Consider the following 20095-nt stretch of genomic DNA (forward strand, 5'->3'; position numbering starts at 1 on the left):
CCCTGGACAACTGTCCTGGGGAAATGCCAGCGTTGACCCTGTTTTCTCAGAAGCCGCTGCGACCCTGGTCTGGGACACGAAATGGGAAGACTGGCAAAGGGTGGTGAGTTGCCGGGGCAGCAGCCACCCTCCCCCATCCCATCCACCCCCAGCCACAGAGCGATAATAGGAGGGCTACCACTGTAAACCTGAAAAGACAAACAGGCATCAGAAAGAGAAATTGAACCGTTTATTGGCCTGGGCCTGGTCTCAGACATGGGGCGTGGGGGCATCTGGGGAGCTGAATAAGGGGAGACAAGCCCCCAACTGGCTCCTTGCCCCCCAACAGACCCTCCCAACCTTTGCATTCACAAGAAATCGTTTTGAGGCATGAGGTTTCCGTCCCCAGGTGAGCTGCAGCCCAGCTCTCACGTGGGGGCATGAGCCAGCGATTACGAAGGGGTCTGTGTGGGGCCGGACCCCTCTTTGGCAGCTTCAACACAGACACAAGGAGACAGAATAGCATTCATTCTGGGGAAAAATGGGCACAGGTCGCAGACGTCACACACGCACACACGAGGACACGCACAGACACGGAGAGACACATAAATATGTTCGTACCGCAATGACCCTTGTCTCTATCCACAGGATTTAGCAAAGTCCTTCTGGAGCAGGTTGGGGGAGAGCCCCCACAAATGTCCTGGGCACCCCCACTCCCTGCTCCGTTCACTACAACCTGAAAGGAGGCACAATGGACAAGCTGCCCTGCTTTAGGAGAGCTGGTACCTCAGCGGGGGCTGGCGGTGGGAGTAGCCTGGGAGTGGTTGTTTTGGGGGGAAAGGTGGAAGGGTCCTGGGCTAACAGCTCCCCCAGAACTTTCTCAAGTTCCATGCTGAGCCCTCCTCAGCTCCCCAGACAGGTTTTTCCAGCCCTTGGTGATTATTTCTCTGTGCCCCAAACAGTACGACTGGCCGATGAGGTCTGAGAATGGGGTTCAGGCCCCCCCATCCGTGGTTTCCTGGCATCTCGTGGAGTAAGAGGAAAGGGAAGAAGTGGCCAAAGTACCAGCTGGTGAAATTTGGGGAAGCTGTGGATTTGGGCTTGGGGAACTATTAGCTGGGGCTGCCAGACAGTAAGGGAGGAGGCCTCCAGCCCCTGGGGCACTGGTTCCAGGGAAGGGGCCTGAGGTTGCCAGGAGGTGGCAAGGTGGAGGGTCAGACAGTTGTGCAATGAAATCCTTTGTACCACGTTGTAAATTGCTCCTGCCTTGAGTTCCTCTTGAGTGCCTGCCTGCTGTCACCCAGGCCCTTTGCAGGTAACCTCAGACCTCCCCGGAGTCAGTTCTGAAGGGGTCACGCCAGTCACTGCCCTGGCCTCCAGGCCTCTGCTGCAGCTCTTTCTTCCAACAGGTCAGTGCCTCCGCTGGCCATCCCAGGTATGAGATATTTTCAATATCACCCAGGTCTGTGGAGTGGGCCACCTTGCTTGGCAGCCCCACAGCTGTCTGAGGTCACGTGGCACCTCTCCAGGGAGCCCTCTGCCATGGCCTGGTTGTCAGCCCACATGTCCCTCAAACCACTGTGTTGCCCTCCAGCATCGTAGGCGATGTGGGCATGTGGGTGCCCCTCTCCAGTGAGCTAGAGCTACGGAGGGGCAGGAGGCGGTGATGTGGGGTCCCACCCCGCCGTCCTTGCACCCCTGCCACCTTCCGGCAGCACTGCAGGGGCCGCAGCACCTCCCGCCGCAGGTCCCGGCTACGCCACGTGTAGATGACAGGGTTGAGCAGCGAGTTGAGGGTAGCGAAAGCAAAAAAGTAGTGGGCCTTGTAGAGGATAGGGCAGGAGCGCACGGGACAGGCGTAGTCCAGGAGGAGGATGCTAAAGGCAGGCAGCCAGCACACAATGAAGACCCCTAGCACGATGGTGACTGTCTTGAGAAGGGCCAGCGTCTGCGGGCCAGCCACCTCGGCATGACTGGAGCGGACCACGCAGTAGATGCGGACATACAGAACGACGATGGCCGACAGGATGACAGAGAAGATGGTGACCACGCAGAGCACGTAGTCTTTGGTGTAGAGCGGCAAAACGGTGGAACAGGTCTCGAGGTGATCCAGGCAGTTCCAACCGAGGATGGGCAGGCCCCCGAGAACCAGTGAGATGAGCCAGGAGGCCCCGATCAGCAGCAGCATGCGGCAGCTCTTGTCGCTGCCGTAGACCTTGACCTTGGCAATGGCCACATGGCGCTCGATGGCGATGGCCAGGAGGCTGAAGACAGAGGCAGAGAGTGTGATGAAAGCCGAGCCCTCACGGGCAAACCACTGCACGGGGGTCAGGTGCACGGTGACAGAGCCCGAGAGCAAGGTATTGGCAATGAAGGCCACGCCCGCCAGCAGGTCCGAGGCGGCCAGGTTGCCCAGGAACAGGTACATGGCTGAGTGGAACTTGCTGTTTCGGGCGACGGCGATGAGCACCAGCAGGTTCTCCACCACGATGGCACAGCAGAGGATGATGATGAGGACCAAGGCCACCTGGCGGGACAGTGTCTGCGGGACGTCGAGTGTCTCCTTGGTGTAGTTATAGTGCTCCAGGACCTTGGTGGGGCTCAGGTACTCCGAGTACAGGCTGCCCATGGTGGGGCTCAGTGGCCGGCAGGGGCCATGGAGCTGTCAGAGCTGCAGAGAGAAGAGACGGATAGGCAGGTCAGTGGTGTGGATGCTGCCTGGGCTCTGACGTTGGACGTCTAGGGGTTGAGTCCCAGGGCCATCCCTCCTCACTGAGTGGCCACCTAAAGTCAAAATGACCATGATCCCTGCTTTACAGATGGGAAAGCCAGAGAATCAACTCACTTTGCCAAAGTCTCAAAGTTAGTAAGTGGCAGAGTCAGAGCGACCGGCTCCAAAGCCTCTAGACCAGCGGTTCTCAGCCTGTGGGTCGCGACCCCTTCGAGGGTCGAATGACCCTTTCACAGGGGTCGCCTAAGACCATCGGAAAACACATATATAATTACATATTGTTTTTGTGATTAATCACTATGCTTTAATTATGTTTGATTTGTAACAATAAAAATACATCCTGCATATCAGATATTTACATTACGAATCATAACAGTAGCAAAATTACAGTTATGAAGTAGCAACGAAAATAATTTTATGGTTGGGGGTCACCACAACATGAGGAGCTGTATTAAAGGGTCACGGCATCAGGAAGGTTGAGAACCACTGCTCTATAGCCTCTAGGCTACACTGTCTCTCAGAAGCTCCCCCAACGGCATGAAGGACACCAAGTGGACCTCCAGAAGCCTTGCCCGCCTACCCAGAGGTGGAGCTGTGGGCAGGAACCGGAGGGATCGCCCCTTTTCTCAAATACACCGGAGCCTGGGGCCTCGTGCCACCTGCCAACCTGGTCAGAGAGATGCTTGGTGCCGACAGCACCATCCCCTGCTCATGACCACCCACGGCCCTAGATTTCAGGCTGGGCGTAAGCCTGGAGGCTGTGGGTGCTCCCAAAATAAGGTCTGGAGGAGAAACCAGGTTGGCCCTGAGGTTCCAGCATCCCAGAGGTCATGTCACCCCAGAGGACAGAGGCCTGGAAGACAATCTAGTGTCAATGCCACACCCCCTCTGACATGCTGTGGGGTCTTGGGCAAGTCAATCGGCGCGCAGCCCCAGTGTCGTCATCTGCGCAACGGGGAGAAGCAAGCCCACTTCACCGGGTGACAGAAAAATCCTGTTGAACAATGCAGGAGGCAGCCTTCCCACGTAACAAGCGCGAAATAAATACGATTAGTTCCCTTCTTCCTGCCGCACTATGCTGGGGACTAGCTGCCCTCCACCCAATCTTTTGGGAGGGGATGCTGACGGAGCCAGCCCAGCAAGATTCCCAACAGCCTGTTCTCATCAGCACCATCTAGCCCTGCCCTTGGACAGAGGGTCCAGAGGGATAGGCAGGGCGCTGGCACCCCCTCCCAGGCCGGATGAAATCCAGATGTGAGGCCCCTAGAACAAACAGGGTGGAGTCCTGGTTCCCCAGTCACATCCGCTGTGGGGAAGGCGGGGAGAGGGTGATGGGATGGGGGAGAGAGAGACACGGGAGACCAGTCTGGGAGGTCCTGGCTGGGAGGATGGGGCAGCTGTGCTGAAGTCATGTGAGAGGTGAGGGGGTGTGCAGCCCCGCGGGGAGGGGGGGCGGTATTTGTTTCCATGAAAGCCTGAGTCACCCCCTCTCAAGGAAAACCAATCCGTCGGGGAGGGGGCGGGAAGAGGTGCAGAGAGGATGCAAGGACACCACGGCCGGCCTCCCTCCAGCTTGGGAGGGAGGTGTCTCAGAGGAGCGGTGCAGCCTGCCTTTCACGAGGGGAACCATTTGCTAAAAGAGGGTGGGGGATGGGGCGCAGGAAGAGCCCTCCCCAGGTCCCTGGAAACATGTCTGCCAAGGCCTGGCAGGGACCACGTGTGCGTCAGGACCCGCCTTCCAGAAAAGGCTGGTTAGGCCGGTTCCCTGTGAGCCCCGGGAGTGAAGGGGGACTTCCGGGGTCGCTCGGCCATCTCTGTCACCATCACCGGTGCCCCCTCAGGGAGGTGGCCCGGACCTTGGCCGGACAGAGAAGCAGCTGCTCCCCTTGGGCGAAGGGACATCCGTCCTAGTTTGGGAACAGAGAAGGGCTTGTGTGCATCCCCGGGGCTGCTGCCCTGCCCAGATCGCCACACAGAGGCCCCTTGTTCCTGTACAGGACAGAGCTCTGGCGCCCCGATGCCCTCTGCCCGCCGCAGAGCCCAGAAGCAGGCTTAGCCCTACCAGACCCACGGTCGGGCCAGAAACAGCCCGCACCCTGATTGGCTTATTTTCAATTCCAGGGTATTGGGCTATTCGCTCATTGGCCTGAGCTTCCCATCTTCGGCTTCTGATTGGCCCAGTTTGGGAGCGCTCAGCAGCTACCACCACTGAACTGGTCCTTTCCTGGAGGCTGGAACTCACTGCTTTCCGAGGAGAATTAAAACTGTGTGAATGTCCCTGGGGAGAGTTTGAACTGTAGTCTGACCGCCAGGTCATCCTAACCAGACATCCCCAGGCTGCCCTGGCCTACTGGGACCCTCCTGGAGTTTAACATTGAGAATCAAAAACCCGTCACTGGCCTGGGAAGCACCCTTGCTAGTGGGGCCAGAAGTGCAGGGCGTGTCCTGTGGCTGCCCCCTCCTTCCCTGAAGGAGGGCCACCACCCTCTCCAGTCAGGCGGCCAAGAGACAGATTTATGGCCACTTCCTGGAGAAATAAGAAATGGGGTCAGCCCTGGCTGGTTTGGCTCAGTGGACAGAGCACTGGCCTGCAGACTAAAGGGTCCCAGGTTCAATTCCAGCCAAGGGCACATGCCTAGGTTGTGGGCTCGGTTCCCAGTGGGGGGCGTGCAGGAGGCAGCCAATCAATGATTCTCTCTCATCATTGGTGTTTCTCCCTTCCTCTCTGAAATCAATAAAAACATATATTTAAAATAAATAAAAGAAATGGGTTCGGCCCTCGAACCCCAGGAACTGACCAAAAAGTCTATCTCTTCCCTGGGAGGGAGGACCAGGGCACTGCACCCTCATTTTCTGCAGCCCCAGGAGGCTTGTAGGCATCCTCAGAGGGGTGGCTCTCCGAGTAAGAGAAGGGGAAACTGAGGCCCACACGACTTCATCTTCCCAACTAGAGTTTTGCTAACTAAAGCAGGAGCTTAAGGTAGGTTGGTGCTTTCCAGAAAGAGGAAGCCAGCCCCGGGTTGGGGCTAGCAGATGCATGCCTCGCCTGCTTCTCCTCCCTGGGTGGGCTCCCAGGCCTGGCTACACACCGGGCCTGTCTCCTGCTCACCTTTACCAAGGCAACCCTGACTCCCTCCCAGAGGCTCCGCAAGAGGTCACTGGGCTCGAAACCAGGGAATGTCCAGGCCTGAAATGGAGCAAGAGGGACAAGTGGGAACAAGAGGCAGGGTTGGGAAGGGCAGGGAAGAGACACAGATCAAGATTGTTCAGGGGGTGATTAGGAGGGAGGAAGGCAGGAGGCAGCTCCGTGCTTCCAGGAGCCCCTCCCCCGAGTTCCACTGAGGCAGGGCCTGTGGTTCAGTTCTCCATGGTCACTCACTGATCCCATGCCTCTTGCCTAGGGCAGCGGGCCCCAAACCCCCACTTTCCTTCGGTTTCTCTTCAGCTGTCAGGTCCCTCCTACACTGCCATTCTCCATACAGCAGCCTGGGGAGCTCCAATATGTCACTCCAAATTCTTCCATGGCTCCCCACTGCCCCAATCGGCGTGGCCCCTGGCCAGTTAGCTTCCTCCCACTCTCCCCCTGAGCCGTTCCACTCCAACCACACTGGCCTCCTACAGGCCAACCCCACCTCCTAGCCTTTGCCCCTGCTGTTCCTCCACCCAGCATGCCCTTCCCCCAAATCCTTGAGTAGTCTTCGTTCCCCCAGGGGTCTCCTCATCTTTCAAATTTCAGTTTTAAGGTCACTTGCTCTGACCCCTGGTCTAGTATAGCGGCTGTCTCCTCAGAGCATCTTGCTTTGTTATCTTGGCAGCACTTAACACTTGTGAAAAGCATGATTTCTAGTTTTCTGTCTGGCTTCCATCGTAGAATGTGTCAGCAACCAAGTCCACTTGCAGCCCCTTTGGATGGAGACCTCGCATACACACGGTGCTCAGAAAACATGTGGGATGGATGTGGATAAACAGATGGACGGATGGATGAATGAATGAACGAACCAACCAATCAACCAGCCAACGAAAAACAAATGAGGCCCCAGTGGGCCAGGGCGGGTGGAGGCTCCTAAGTTCAGCCCAGCCCCAAACAGCAAAGTGGGCTGGAGACGCCCCGGGTGTGCTGGCAGCCTCCCTGCTAGGCAAGCCCAGATGCCCAGAAAAAGGCGACAGGACCCGCCCCCGCCCTTGGGCCACAGTCTCAGCCTCCTTATCTGGCGGTGGAATGTACGGTATCCACACTTGGGCTACTGGGGCCGCACCTCCTTTCTCTTTCGCCATACACACGCACAGTATTCCACAGCTGCCATGGGGTTGGGGGACCCCTCCCCGTCCCGCCAGGTGCCCTGCCCCAATACTCCCAGAAGACACGGGGGTGCGGGTGGGGGAGATCCCAACCTCAGCCGCACGGCAAGCGCCGCACCGGTGTCGGTGTCGCGCCACAGGGGAGACTGTGGGCTCAGCGCGTGGCGCCCGGAGCATCTGACTAGAAGAGTTTGGGGAGGGGGTGGAAATCCCCGGTGAGTCAACTCGTGCCGGAGGAGGGGGCGAGGTTCCGAAGCTCTGCTGGGCCTGGGACCCAGCGGGGCCCATGCCGCGCGCGCCTGCACCCCCGCCCCATCCCCGGGCCCCAGAGGGGAGGGAGAGGAGCCGGAGCCACAGTCACGCTCCCTTCTCTTCCAGAACAAAGCCAGGTCCCCGCGGGGGACCTGAAGACGACTTGAGGAAACTGAGGCAGAGCGCCAGATGTGCAGACGGGCCGACTGCCCTCGCCAGGGGCCCCGCCCCTCGGCTTGGCGGCTCCGCGGCGCGCAGCACCTTTTGCTCAACCCGAGTTAGCCAAGAGGGGCGCCCTACCCACCTCCTACGCACTCCCCAAACTCCCCGGCACGCCGTCCTGTCTCCCAGTCTCCGGTCAAAAGGGCTTGGATTCCGCCTTCTCGGAGCCAACTTCCTGCCGCTGGGTAAGCGCAGTCAGGGGTTCGCGGCCGAGCCCGTGGGGGGCCGCCTGGAGTCGTGGAGAGGGCGCACGACGACCACTCCCCGGTGCAGCGGGGGCACGGCGACGCGTGCGCGCCCCGGACCCCGGCCAGGCCCCCCACCCCGCCGCCACGGCTCGGATCCCGCGACCCGAGAGGACCGAGCCCGCCTTTGATTCCTCCCCCTTGCCACGCATGCTCACCTGGCTAGGCGGACCCGGGTCCCGGCCCTGGCCGGAGGGGCTTTGGCATCAGCGTTCCCGGGACGGCCTCGGCTGGGGCTGGGGCTGCCCGCCGGGCTCGGCTGCGTCCCGGGGCTGGGGACTAGACGGAGCGGGGGGCGGGGAGAGGCTCCGCCTTGGCCCCCCCACTCGCCCCGCCCTCTTCTCCTCCTTTCGGGAGGCCCAGCAATGCATTCCAGATGTGGTCTGGCTGCCCGGCGCGCGCGGAGGCCGGCGGGGGCGGTGCGCCAGTCCCTTTGTCCGCGCCCCCCCCCCCTCCCCGGGGCCCTGCCCCTCCCAGGTCCTCCCGTGAGAACCGGCTGGAGCTTGACGTCACTCGGCCCCGTGACTTTATGTCCCTCCTGGCCAGGTGGCCTGAACCTGAAACAGCTGTCTGCAAGTACGGATTTATTCTGGCCCATCCCTGGGACCCTGGAATTGGAGGAGAGCACGGGATCCCCTTTACTCAACAAGAAGCCACGAAGCACCTACTGTGTGTCAACGCAGCAATTAGGCACCAAGGCCTATTGTGTGTTCATTTAAAAAATAATCAAGTTCCTACCATGTGCCACGCACTGTCCCAAATACAGAGCTGATTTTTGCCTTGATAGGATCCCAGAATTCGGCGCTGCCTCCTGTCCCCTAGAAGACGCAACCCACAGCCTACCTGCCTTTGCCCATGGCTGCCCCGCCCTCGCTGCCAGGTCCAAGTTGTACCCTGCCTTCCAACTTGGGGCCCATCCTCTATCTGGTTCTTGAGTTTCCCCCTCTTTTCCTCATTCAGCCTGCACTAGTTGTGAACATGCATAAGTAACCTGCTTATATGTTTATTTACCAAACACACTAAACATCTGGTAGGTGCCAGACACTGTTCTAAAGGATAGAGACAAATCAGGGTACAAAACAGGCAAAACTCCCGGCCCCGTGCGGCTGATGTTCTACCTGATGTGTGCAGAATATCCAGAATATTGCAAGAAGAAACTGGTAAATGTCCTGGGGAAGGAGGCGGTTCCACTCTATGAATCCTTTGTACCTTTTGGCTGTTGTAACGTGCACATTATTGTAACATGTTTAAATATTCCAACAATAAATTAAATTAAAAATTAAGCCTGCTTGCCCAGCTGGTGTGGCTCATTGGTTGAGCATTATCCTATGCACCAAGAAGTTGCCGGTTAGATCCCTGTCAGGGCACAGGCCCTGGGTTTCAGGCTTGATCCCCAGTAGAGGGCGTGGAGGAGGCAGCCAATTGTTTCTCGCTCATGTATGTTTCTCTCTCTCCCTTCTCCCTCTCCTTTCTCCCTCTCCCTTCCTCTCTCTAAAAAATACATAAAAAAAAATATTTTTAAAAAAATTAAAACTGTTTGATACCCAGACAGTGCAATAAAAAGAAGGGAGAAGGTAGGTGCTTCAAAAAACAACAACAACAATATTATGAAAAAGGGTATCTCCACTCCCACGTGTATTGCAGCATTATTCACAATAGCCAAGACATGGAAACAACCTAAGTGTCCCTCGGTGGATGGCTGGGTAGAGAAAATGTGAGCCCTGGCCGGTTTTGCTCAGTGGATAGAGCATTGGCCTGCAGACCAAAGGGTCCCAGGTTTGATTCAGTCAAGGGCATTTACCTTGGTTGCAGGCTCCTCCCCGGCCCAGGCCCTGGTTGGGGCTCATGCAGGAGGCAACCCATCGATGTGTTTCTCTTACATCAATGTTTCTCTCAGTCTTTCCTTCTCTCTTCCACTCTCCCTAAAAATCAATGGAAAAATGTCCTCAGGTGAGGATTAACAACAACAACAACAAAGCAGAAAAAGTGATATATGTTTTTCATATATATAATGTTCCATTTATAATTTCATATATATAAAATATATATAATGAAATATTACCTAGCCTTAAAAGTAGGGAGTCCTGTCATTTGCAACAACATGAGTGGACCTTGAGGGCATTATGCCAAGTGAAAAAAGTCCCATGGTGTCACTTGTATATGGAATCTAAAAACAGAAAGTCAAACTCACAGAAACGGAGAGTAGGAAAGTGGCTGCCAGGGGCTGGGGTGAGGGAAATGGGGAGAGGTTGGTAAAAGGCTACGAACTTTCAGCAGTAAGATGAAATAAGGTGTGAGAATCGAATGTGAAACATGGTGACTATAGTTGATAATATTGTATGATATGGAAATGTGCTGAGAGTAGAACTTAAATGTTCACACACACACACACACACACACAACACCTCACAAAAACAGATAAATAAGTGAGGTGATGGATGTATTAATGAAATCAATGGGAGAACTCTTTCAGAATGTATACGTATATCAAATCACTATGATGTGTGCTTTAAATACCTTATAATTTTTTTATGTCAATACAGCTGAAATTAATGAAACAAAAAAAAAACTAAACTGCTTGATACCTTCATAAAGGGTATTGAAAAGCAAAATGATGAAAAAGGAAATTAAAATGGACCCATTAAGCCCTAACCGGGTTGGCTCAGTGGATAGAGCATCAGCCTGCAGACTGAAGGGTCCCAGGATCGATTTCTGTCGAGGGCACATGCCTGGGTTGCGGGCTCCATCCCCAGTAGGGGGCGTGCAGGAGGCAGCCCATCAAAGATTCTCTCTCGTCATTGATGCAATATAAAAAAATACATTTAAAAAATGGACCCATTAATGCTCATTACAAAATTAAAATGGAGTAGCCTTGTTTGTACTGAGTGAAATTGTCTTCACCGTGTTAACTTGAAAAAAAAGCACAATGCAGAACAGTTTGCATCGTTTGCCTGAACTTCTGGGTGTATTTATAAGGGCTGTGTAAATACACACACATGTGCCTCTCTGGGAGAAGGCACAAGACACCCGTCACAGCGGTTAACCTCGGAGGGCACTGAGCGGGGGGCAGGAGGATAGGCGAGAGGGTGTCAAACTTTTCATCCTGTGCCCTGTAAGACTGTTTGAAATTTTTAGCTCACATTACCAATCCAAAAAACTTACAAAGACATAAAAATTAAATAACAGGTAACAATCACCAGACGTTTAGTTGTAAAAATCATTCCTGTAATAATAATCATAATCAATGTAAATATACAAAGCACGGTTAATAAAGATATCGATATTATTATTCAACGTATCAATACTAACAAATTTATATTAAGAATAAACGTGTTGCCCGGCCAGCATGGCTCAGTGGTTAAGCATTGAACTATGAAGCAGAAGGTCACGGTTCGATTCCCAGTCAGGGCACATGCCCAGGTTGCAGGCTTGATCCCCAGTGTGGGGGCGTGCAGGAGGCAACCGATCAATTATTCTCTTTCATCATTGATGTTTCTATCTCTCTCTCCCTCTCCTTTCCTCTCTGAAATCAATAAAAACAGCTTTTTTGTTTACACTATAAGTGCAAGTTCTTTTTTAAAAAAATCTTTATTGTTGTAACTATTACATATGTCCTCCATTTCCCCCCATTGACCCTTCTAGCCTGCCCCCACCCCAGGCTTTCACCACCCTATTGTCTGTGTCCATGGGTTATACATATATGCATACAAGTTCTTGGTTGGCCCTAACCAGTTTGGCTCAGTGGATAGAGCATCAGCCTGTGGACTCAAGGGTCCCAGGTTCGATTCCAGTCAAGGGCATGTACCTTGGTTGTGGGCACATCCCCAGTTAGGGGGTGTGCAGGAGGCAGCTGATCAATGTTTCTCTCTCATTGATGTTTCTAACTCTCTATTCCTCGCCCTTCCTCTCTGTAAAAAAATCAATAAAATATATATATAAAAAAAAGTTCTTGGTTGATTTCTTCCCACCCACCCACCCACCCACCCAATAAAAACATATTTTTAAACAATTAAAAAAAAATAAACATGTTGCCCGGGCCCCATTTTCTCAGTGGTTAGAGCACCAGTCCAAGAACCGAAGGGTCTTGGGTTTGATTATTGGTCAAGGGCATGTATGTACCTGGGTTGCAGGTTCAATCACCTGCTGTTCAGGGAAAGTACGGGAGGCAACACATCCCCGATTTGATGTTTCTCACATCAATGTTTCTCTCTCCTTTCCCCTCTCTCTAAAATCAATAAACTTATCCTCAGGTGAGGATAGTTTTTAAAAGTATTTAAAAAATAAACATGTTTACATGATTAACAAAGGAATGCATAAAGATTATATTAATGCTACATATATGTGTGCAGCATATACTATATAATAAAAGGCTAATATGCAAATCGACCGAACAGCAGAACGACTGGTTGCTATGACGCGCACTGACCACCAGGGGGAAGACGCTCAGTGCAGGAGTTGCCCCCTGGTGGTCAGTGTGCTCCCACAGAGGGAGCTCTGCTCAGCCAGAAGCGGGGAGTGAGCCTAAGCCATCAGTCGGACATCCCCCGAGGGGTCCCAGATTGGAGAGGATGCAGGCTGGGCTAAGGGACATCCCCCCCACCCCCCCAGTGCACGAATTTTGTGTCCAGGCCTCTAGTATATTCATATAATGCTCTGTGCAGGTTCTGGTGATGCCTCCTGGGTCTCTGCCACCCAGACCTGACAGTCTGATGAAGGAGACAGTGAAGAAGCCAGACAGTTCTAACAGCGTAACAGGGCTTTGATGCGGAGATAAGGAAAGAGACTGTGACTTTGCTCCTTTTCCTGAACCAGATTTCAGCGTCCACTCATTTCAGGGCCAGATCTTGGGGTCCACTGACACCTCAGCAAAACCCCACTGAGTCCTCTGCCAGGTGAAATGTCTTGCCTGAGCAACTGCTCGAAGCCAGGTGTTCAACACACAGGGGACAAGGCAGAGAGCAAACTGGGTCTCTTCTCGACGGGGAGCTATCAGAGCGGAAATCTCAGCTCTTTGTGGGGACCTGAAGGCTGGGGAGGAAGTGACCCCCCCACACACACTTGCCTGGGCTGGCTCAGCAGTTTGCCATTCCCCCAGGGACCTGGGGGTGGGGATGATGTCAAGGCCACAGACATATCTGGCGTCTGTTAGAGAGACCATGGCTACTAGACAAAGGTGATATCCTCAGAGACACAGAGATACACCCATAAGCAACTTCCGTCCCCTCTTCTCAGCCCTCCCACCGCCCACTTCTGGGGCAACACAAGGTCTCCGCTGGGTCAGCTGAGGGAACGGCTGGAGAACTGGAAAACACGGGAGGCCTGGATTTCCTGAGAGTCGGCAGGGGTGGGGAGATGGGGGCACAGGGGAAGCTGCTCTAAGGGGGCTCCTGAGAGAGAACAGCGGACGAAGGAGGAAAGGACCCTCCTCTTGGGGAGCTACCAGGAAGGGAAACTAGAGGTGAAGCGCCTCGGAGCAGCCTCTACTGATGATAGGGCCGCTGACAATGGCTAAAGCTCACGTGGCACAGACTATTCTGAGTGCAACTCCGAACCCTCCCAATCCTAGGAGGTGGGGAATATTATCATCATCCTATTGTTTTAAATCGGCTTTATTTTTAGGACAGTTTTAGGTTCACAGCAAAACCGAGCGGAAAGTACAGCGATTTCTCATACACCCCCGCCCCCTGCCCTCAGGCATGCAAAGCCTCCCCCTCTATCAACATGGCACCACAGAGGTGCTTTGGTTATCATTGATGAGCCTACATTGATACACCATTAGCACCCCAAATTCAGAATTTACACTGTGGTTTGCTCTTGGTGTTGCACCTCCTGTGGGTTTGATGAAACATATAGTGACTTGTACGCATACAGAATGGTTTCCCTCCCCTAAAGATTCTCCGAGCTTTGCCTATTGATCCCTCCCTACCCCCAAACCCCTGATCTTTTTTTTTTTAAGAATAGTTTAGTGATTTTTAGAGAGAGAAGAAGAGAGAGAGAGAGGAAGGGAGAGGGAGAGAGAAAGAGAAACATCAATGTGAGAGGGGAACATCCATAGGTTGCCTTCTACGTGCCCCCTACCTGGATCGAGCCCCAAGCCCAGGCATGTGATCTGACCAGGAATAGAACTGGCAACCTTTGGGTGCACTGGGTGATGCCCAATCCACTGAGCCGCACTGGCCAGGGCACCCCTGATCGTTTTACTGTCTCCACAGTTTTGCCTTTTCCTTCTCACCCCAATTTAAAGATGAAGAAGCTAAAAAAACAACAACAACAACAACAAAAAACAAAACAAAAAAAACGAGTTACCCCGCAAAAAAAATAAAAATAAAGATGAAGAAGCTGAGGTACACAGCAGTGGGAGGATTTGAATTTGTTTATCCCCAGTCCTGATGCAGCGACCCCCTGCCCTGTCCCAGAGGGTCAGGACAGAAGGATGATGGTTACTACTCAGGACCACATGGGTCGGTGGTGAGATAGGATGTTCTCCTCTGTGATCCAGGTGAGGGAAACCCTCTGATCTCTGAGTCTTTGAACTCCCCCAGATCGACGGGGCCCAGGCCTGTCCTCAAGCCTCTCTGGGTCTCTACTGTCACCCCACCCCCAGCTCTCCGCTTTTGGCAGGAGAAACTGCATAAAAAGAAGTGTCTGAGACAGGTCCCAACTTTCTCATCATCACCCCGGCACTGGGGGAAGGGGCCCCAGCTGCAGAGAAGCTTTCCAGATGCTGATCTTGGCAGACGCTTCCTCCATCCATGGGCTTGGGGCCCACTTTCAGCTTCAGGGATGGGCTGAGTTCCTGCCACGTCTGCACCAGATGCAGTCTTGGCCCTTCCAGCCTGGGAAGGGTGGGCTCTGTCTTCCGGACAAGGGACCAGAGAGGCAAGCCGTTAGGGGGAGGGGGACACCTGAGGCCCACTTCTCAGGACCACCCCCTCTTCCCTGTCCCGTCCCCCCCCTCCCCCCACCCCCCCACCCCCCGCCCCGCCGCCACCAGCATAAAAGTAATGGCTGACACATTTTTACGGTGCCAGTTACTGTCCTAAACATTTTGCAAATATTGGCTCATGAAAAGCTCACGGCAGCCCTGGCAGTTTTGCTCAGTGGTTAGAGGACCAGCCCGCAGAAGGGTCTCGGGTTCGATTCCCAGTCTAGGTCATGTACCTTGGTTGCAGATTCAATCCATAGCCCAGTCAGGGCATGTGGGGAAGGTAATAGTCTCTCTTGTATCGATGTTTTTCTCTCTCTCCCTCTCCTCCCTTCCTCCACTGTCTCTAAAAAAAAAAAAAAAAAAAAAAAAATCAATGGAAGAGATACTTTCCAGTGAGGATTAAAAAACAAACAAACATCACAGCAGCTGCCCTAAGTAGGGAATGTAGACACACTGCAGTCCCTCCTTACACAGGTCACTCAGGAATATATTTGGAACCGCCAGTTCCAAAAGGAAGGAGCCAGTTATAAATAACAACGTGGATGAATCTCAAATGCATCATAAGGAGGGAAAGCAGCCATACACCAAAGGCTACAGGCTGTATGATTCCATTTCAATGACATTCTAGTAAAGGGCAAACTATAGGGACTATGAACAGACCAGTAACTGGCAGGGCTGGGGGTTAGGGAGGACTTGACTACAGAAGGGGGAAAGTTTTTGGTAATGGAACCATTTTATGTCTTGATTGTGGTGGTGGTTACATGACGATATATGTTTGTGGAAACTTGCAGAACTGTACACTGATAAGGGGAGACTTTATTGTCTCTAAATTGTATCTTAAAACAAAAACAAATAAAATCCCTCACAGCTGCCTTACATCAGAAAAATAGAAATATTTCAAACAGAGGGGATTTAATACAGGGGTTGGTTACATAGATACGAAACCGAAGTGTAAACAGGGTGAGATTAGAAATTAGCACATAGGGCCTGGCCAGTGTGGCTCAGTGGCTGAGCGTCGACCTATGAACCAGGAGGTTATGGTTCAATTCCCGGTCAGGGCACATGTCCAGGTTTGGGGCTCGATCCCCAGTCGGGGGCGTACAGGAGGCAGCCAATCAATGAATCTCTCTCATCATTGATGTTTCCATCTCTCTCCCTCTCCCTTCTTCTCTGAAATCAATAAAAATATATTTAAAAAAAAAGAAATGAGAACTTAGGCAGGCCTTATCCAGTGGGAGATGTTGCCAAGAGCCGTTGGGAAGAAATATTCTGGCTTCTCCCATCCTCCTGCCTCCCAATCTACCCTCAGTGCCTGCCATTGGCAAAATCTGGGCAGAAACCAGTGGACAAGGGAAATGTTGTGGGCAGGGGTCAGCCCCTAGCCATGGGACAGGGTCGGCGGGGGAAGTGGGTGTCTGAGGGTACACAGGCTCAAGCTGGGCACACACCATGGGAGGTCGGGTCAATTACACCTCATTTTACAGAGGAGGAAATTGAGACCCAATGAGCCCATGTGCCCTCCCCAGGCTTTCAAGCCCTGAGGAGGGTCTGAGTTTCTGCCAAGACCTGACTGGAGTGCTGGTTCAGTGCCTTTTTTATTTTTTTTCTTCTTTCTTTTCTCCAAATTCCTATTGCGGTTAAACTGAAGGTAACTAAAATGGCATGGAAATGACTATGCAAATCAGGCCCATCCTGGGGGTGGAGGGGTGACTCAATGGGAGACTCCCCCTCCAGGGCTTGGCAGTTACCCACAAACTGAGCTGCAAACACACAGCAGATGTTCTGGCAGGTGGTGAGGGGGCACTTTAGACAGCTCCCCCCAGTAGGTCAGATCCCTCCATCAAGCCTGCACCCATGCTCTGCATCTCCTCAGGGCTGCCCCCAATATTGCAGCCTTGACCTCTGGCCTTTGTGAAAACCTTTGCACAGTGATTGGGGGGGGGGGGCCTAGGAAAGACCAGATGTTGGGGGGCCCTGCAGTTTATGATGTGTCTTCCCTAAATTGCTATCATGCTTGTGGCCAGCAGAGTCACGAGGCTGATACTGGAGACAGAGGCTACCTGCCGTTGAGCCTTTGATCCACAGCCGTGAGCTGGACATGTTGACCTTTGACCTCCACCAAGGCTCAGGCCAAAATGGTCAAACTTTGAGCCTTGCAGGATGCAGGTCTCAAGGTCATTATTTCTCTTTCATGAAAGGCTCAAAAATCAATATGCCGCCGCGGGCGGGGGCGGGGGGAGGTGCAGAGCCCTGTGCAAAGTGCTTTCTCTACATCCTATTTGTTCAATTACTGTGTATGGAGAACTTACTGGGTGCCCTTCTTAGCAATGGAGTCCAGCAGTGAAAGAAACAAAGAACCCTGTCATCTAGGAGCTGACGTTCTAGTGGGGGAGACAGAAAAGCATCAGGAAAATAAGAACTCGGTGTCGTCTGTTAGTATATGGTGAACATTCCGGAAACAAATGACACCTGGGAAGGCAGCAGAAAGTAAGGTAGGAAGGGAGCAGTGATTTTAGACCCAGTGTCAGCTGAGAAGGTGGCCTTTAAGGAGATGAGGGAGTAAGCCATGAAGACATTCAGGGGAGAGTGGTCCAGGCAGAAGGAATGACAGATGAAAAGGCCCCGAGACTGGCGTGGGAGTGACAGGTCTGGTGACAAGACCACTGTGGCCAGAAACCAAAGAGTGACAGAGGAGGAGGGTGGGAGGCGGTGAGGACAAGTCCTGAAGGGCCTTGTCGGATGCAGGGAGGACTTTGGCTTTGGCTCTAAGGGAAATGGGAAGTAAGAGGGTTCTGAGCAGAGGAGGGATGTGATCTGATTCCTGTTTGTAGGTTCCCTCTGTAGGAGAGAAAGGACAGTGGGGAGTATAAACGGAAAGAAAGAGAACTCTGACCCTCCACACAGCTCAGGGGGAAGGTTTGTGTGTGTCACACTTACTAATTAGACCCCCGGAAGAGCTAACCACTTGCCGATAAACATGCGGCCAATTAGCAGCAGCCCCTGGAGTTGAACCTGTGTCTATGTGACTCCAGTGCCATTGGGTAAATTATCATTTACTGGGTACCTTATGTGCCTGTGACTTCAGGGGGATAGAGACCTTAATACAATGGGAGTGCTTTCTCTGTTTCTGGTAATACCTTTGCAACAGGGCAATGAGAAGGAATTGGCTTAAGAAACACGTCGTGAGCCTCTACTGTGTTACAGGTACTAGGCTGCATGCTGGGCTATAGCAGGGAACAAAAGGGAGCAAAATTTCTTTCTGACTTGGAACCTGGCTGGCATGGCTCTGTGGCTGAGCATCAACATATGAACCAGGAGGTCGAGGTTCAATTCCCGGTTAGGGCACATGCCAGGGTTGCTGGCCTGATTCAGTAGAAGGCGTGCAGGAAGCAGCCAATCAATGATTCTCTCTATCATTGATGTTTCTGTCTCTCTCTCACTCTCCTTTCCTCTATGAAATATATATATGTAAAGTAAATATATATATGTATATATAAATAATATAAATATGTAAATATATATAAGTATATATGTATATATAAATAAATATATATAGGTATATATGTATATATAAATAATTCCTACCCTGGAGAAGTTTATATTCTAATGGGAAAACAGACAAAAAGCATTTAAAAAGGGGAGGATTTTGTAGGATGTTAGGACATAAATACTGATGGGAAAAATGGGGCAAGATGAGGGAGTCAAAAGGGCAAGGGGGAAAAAAAGGGCTAGGGGTGGGGACTGCACTTTTAAAAAGGGTGGTCAATAGAAAAAGACAAAAAAAAAATAGGGTGGTCAAGACAGGCTTCTTGCTAGAGGTGACCTTTTGAGAAAAGAATCAAAGGAAGTGAGAGATCAAGCCATGTGGAGCTCTGGGAAAAGTATGCTCTAAGCAGAAGGAGCTGTGGAATGTTAAACGCACATCCACAATTATTCTTTCAGGGGTATTCTTGCAAAGACCCTGAAGTGGGTTCAACATAAGTGCAGGAGTTGAAAACAAAGCATGTGGCCATCAGGAAGGTTCAGCTCCCCACCCTGTCACACCCTACTCATTTCCAGGCTTCGTAAACTCTGTTCCCTCAGCCTGGAACACCTTTTCTTCTCTGGACAAACTGCCAATGGACCCTCAACCCTTAACTCCCAGGTTACAGCTTCAGAGAAGCCAACTCTGAGACCTCATCCCACAGACCCTGAAGAACCCTTCCCCCCCCAATTCCAATCCCTCAGCCTTCTCCACTGGACTATATCTCAAGGGTGTCTACTGGCTTTACTCCAGTGGTATACAGTAGGTGCCTAATATAATCATTAAGCAACTAAGTGCCATTCCATCATTCATCACAAAAAATCTTAACTCCCTGGCGATCTGCCTGTAAAATCAAACTGGTTCTGAGAGGGGACACACAGCTATTTGTGGTGGTGACTTTCTGGGAAGGGAACTGAGTTGGGGTCAGGGGACAGAGGTTAGAGAAAACAGATTTTTTTGTCTGTGCTAGTTACCCATTTATAGTTTTTTAAAAAATATATTTTATTGATTTTTTTACAGAGAGGAAGGGAGAGGGATAGAAAGTTAGAAACATTGATGAGAGAGAAACATCAATCAGCTGCCTCGTGCACACCCCCTAGTGGGGATGTGCCCGCAACCATGGACATGCCCTTGACTGGAATCGAACCTGGGACCCTTAAGTCCGCAGGCCGATGCTGTATCCACTGAGTCAAACCAGTTAGGGCCCATTTGTAGTTTTTGAATTTTTTTTTTACCAGGTGCAAATTACTGACACAAACATAAAATGAATAAATGAAATTCTACAAAACAAAGGACTAAAAGACTTTTAAATTGCAAAGAGTGTGGAATTTTAAACACACATTCAGTTATTCTTTCAGGAATACAATACACAATGAAATACATTGTAAGTTTTAATTATCAATTCATACAAATATTCATTTTATATATCAGATGCAAAAAAAAAAAAAGCCTGTATCTTTAACATGTCATTCAAATCCTCCAGGGTCCACCCTCATCCCTGCCTTGGTTCTTGCCTCACTTTGATGACAAAATTCACCTTTAATAATAATGATAATGCGATGTATTAAGTTTTCACCTTGTGACAAGCATGACACGCTTTGCCTCCATTTATTTCATTAAAGTCCCACAACCATCCCGTTTTCCAGATAGGAAGACTGACTGAGGTCGGTGCAGACCACACCGACTCCCTGGTGATCAGGCCTGATCGGGAAGGGAAGGCTGCTATGGGCTCGTAGCGCCCCTGGAGGTCGTGCGGGGAACATGGCAGAGAATTTATAAATGAGCATTTGGATTTCTGTTGAGAGGGTGGGCGACAAGAAAGGCGATCCGGGATCCCTGGACTCTCCACTTTGCTGTCTCCTTGGAGAGCCTGGCAGTGCTCTGACGGGACAGGAACCTGGCCTAGGGCGTGCGGG

At 52.0% G+C, this 20095-nt stretch overlaps 2 protein-coding genes across 4 annotated transcripts; one reads left to right on the top strand and one right to left on the bottom strand.

The window, feature by feature from the left end:
* Window positions 1-210: 210 nt before the first annotated feature.
* Window positions 211-8134, bottom strand: S1PR2 (sphingosine-1-phosphate receptor 2). Of its 2 annotated transcripts, none has more exons than XM_036313924.1 (2): window positions 7887-8134; window positions 211-2650 (listed from the first exon to the last, which is right to left on the bottom strand). In XM_036313924.1, the coding sequence occupies exon 2, from the start codon at window positions 2606-2608 to the stop codon at window positions 1550-1552; it is 1059 nt and encodes a 352-aa protein (XP_036169817.1). In that variant the 5' UTR covers window positions 2609-2650; window positions 7887-8134; the 3' UTR covers window positions 211-1549. The 2 variants fall into 2 exon arrangements, with proteins under 2 accessions (XP_036169817.1, XP_036169818.1); XM_036313925.1 differs by lacking the exon at window positions 7887-8134 and adding an exon at window positions 7566-7783.
* On the top strand, window positions 6967-9024 carry LOC118658412. 2 transcript variants are annotated; one of them, XM_036313927.1, is made up of 3 exons: window positions 6967-7224; window positions 7388-7668; window positions 8516-9024. In XM_036313927.1, exons 1-3 carry the CDS (start codon window positions 7013-7015, stop codon window positions 8548-8550), a joined length of 528 nt encoding a protein of 175 aa, XP_036169820.1. In that variant the 5' UTR covers window positions 6967-7012; the 3' UTR covers window positions 8551-9024. The 2 variants fall into 2 exon arrangements, with proteins under 2 accessions (XP_036169820.1, XP_036169819.1); XM_036313926.1 differs by having other exon boundaries at window positions 6968-7224; window positions 8275-9024.
* The last annotated feature ends 11071 nt before the right edge of the window (window positions 9025-20095 follow it).

This window comes from Myotis myotis, unplaced genomic scaffold (genome assembly GCF_014108235.1).
Source record: "Myotis myotis isolate mMyoMyo1 unplaced genomic scaffold, mMyoMyo1.p scaffold_m19_p_6, whole genome shotgun sequence".
NCBI classification, from domain to species: domain Eukaryota; kingdom Metazoa; phylum Chordata; class Mammalia; order Chiroptera; family Vespertilionidae; genus Myotis; species Myotis myotis.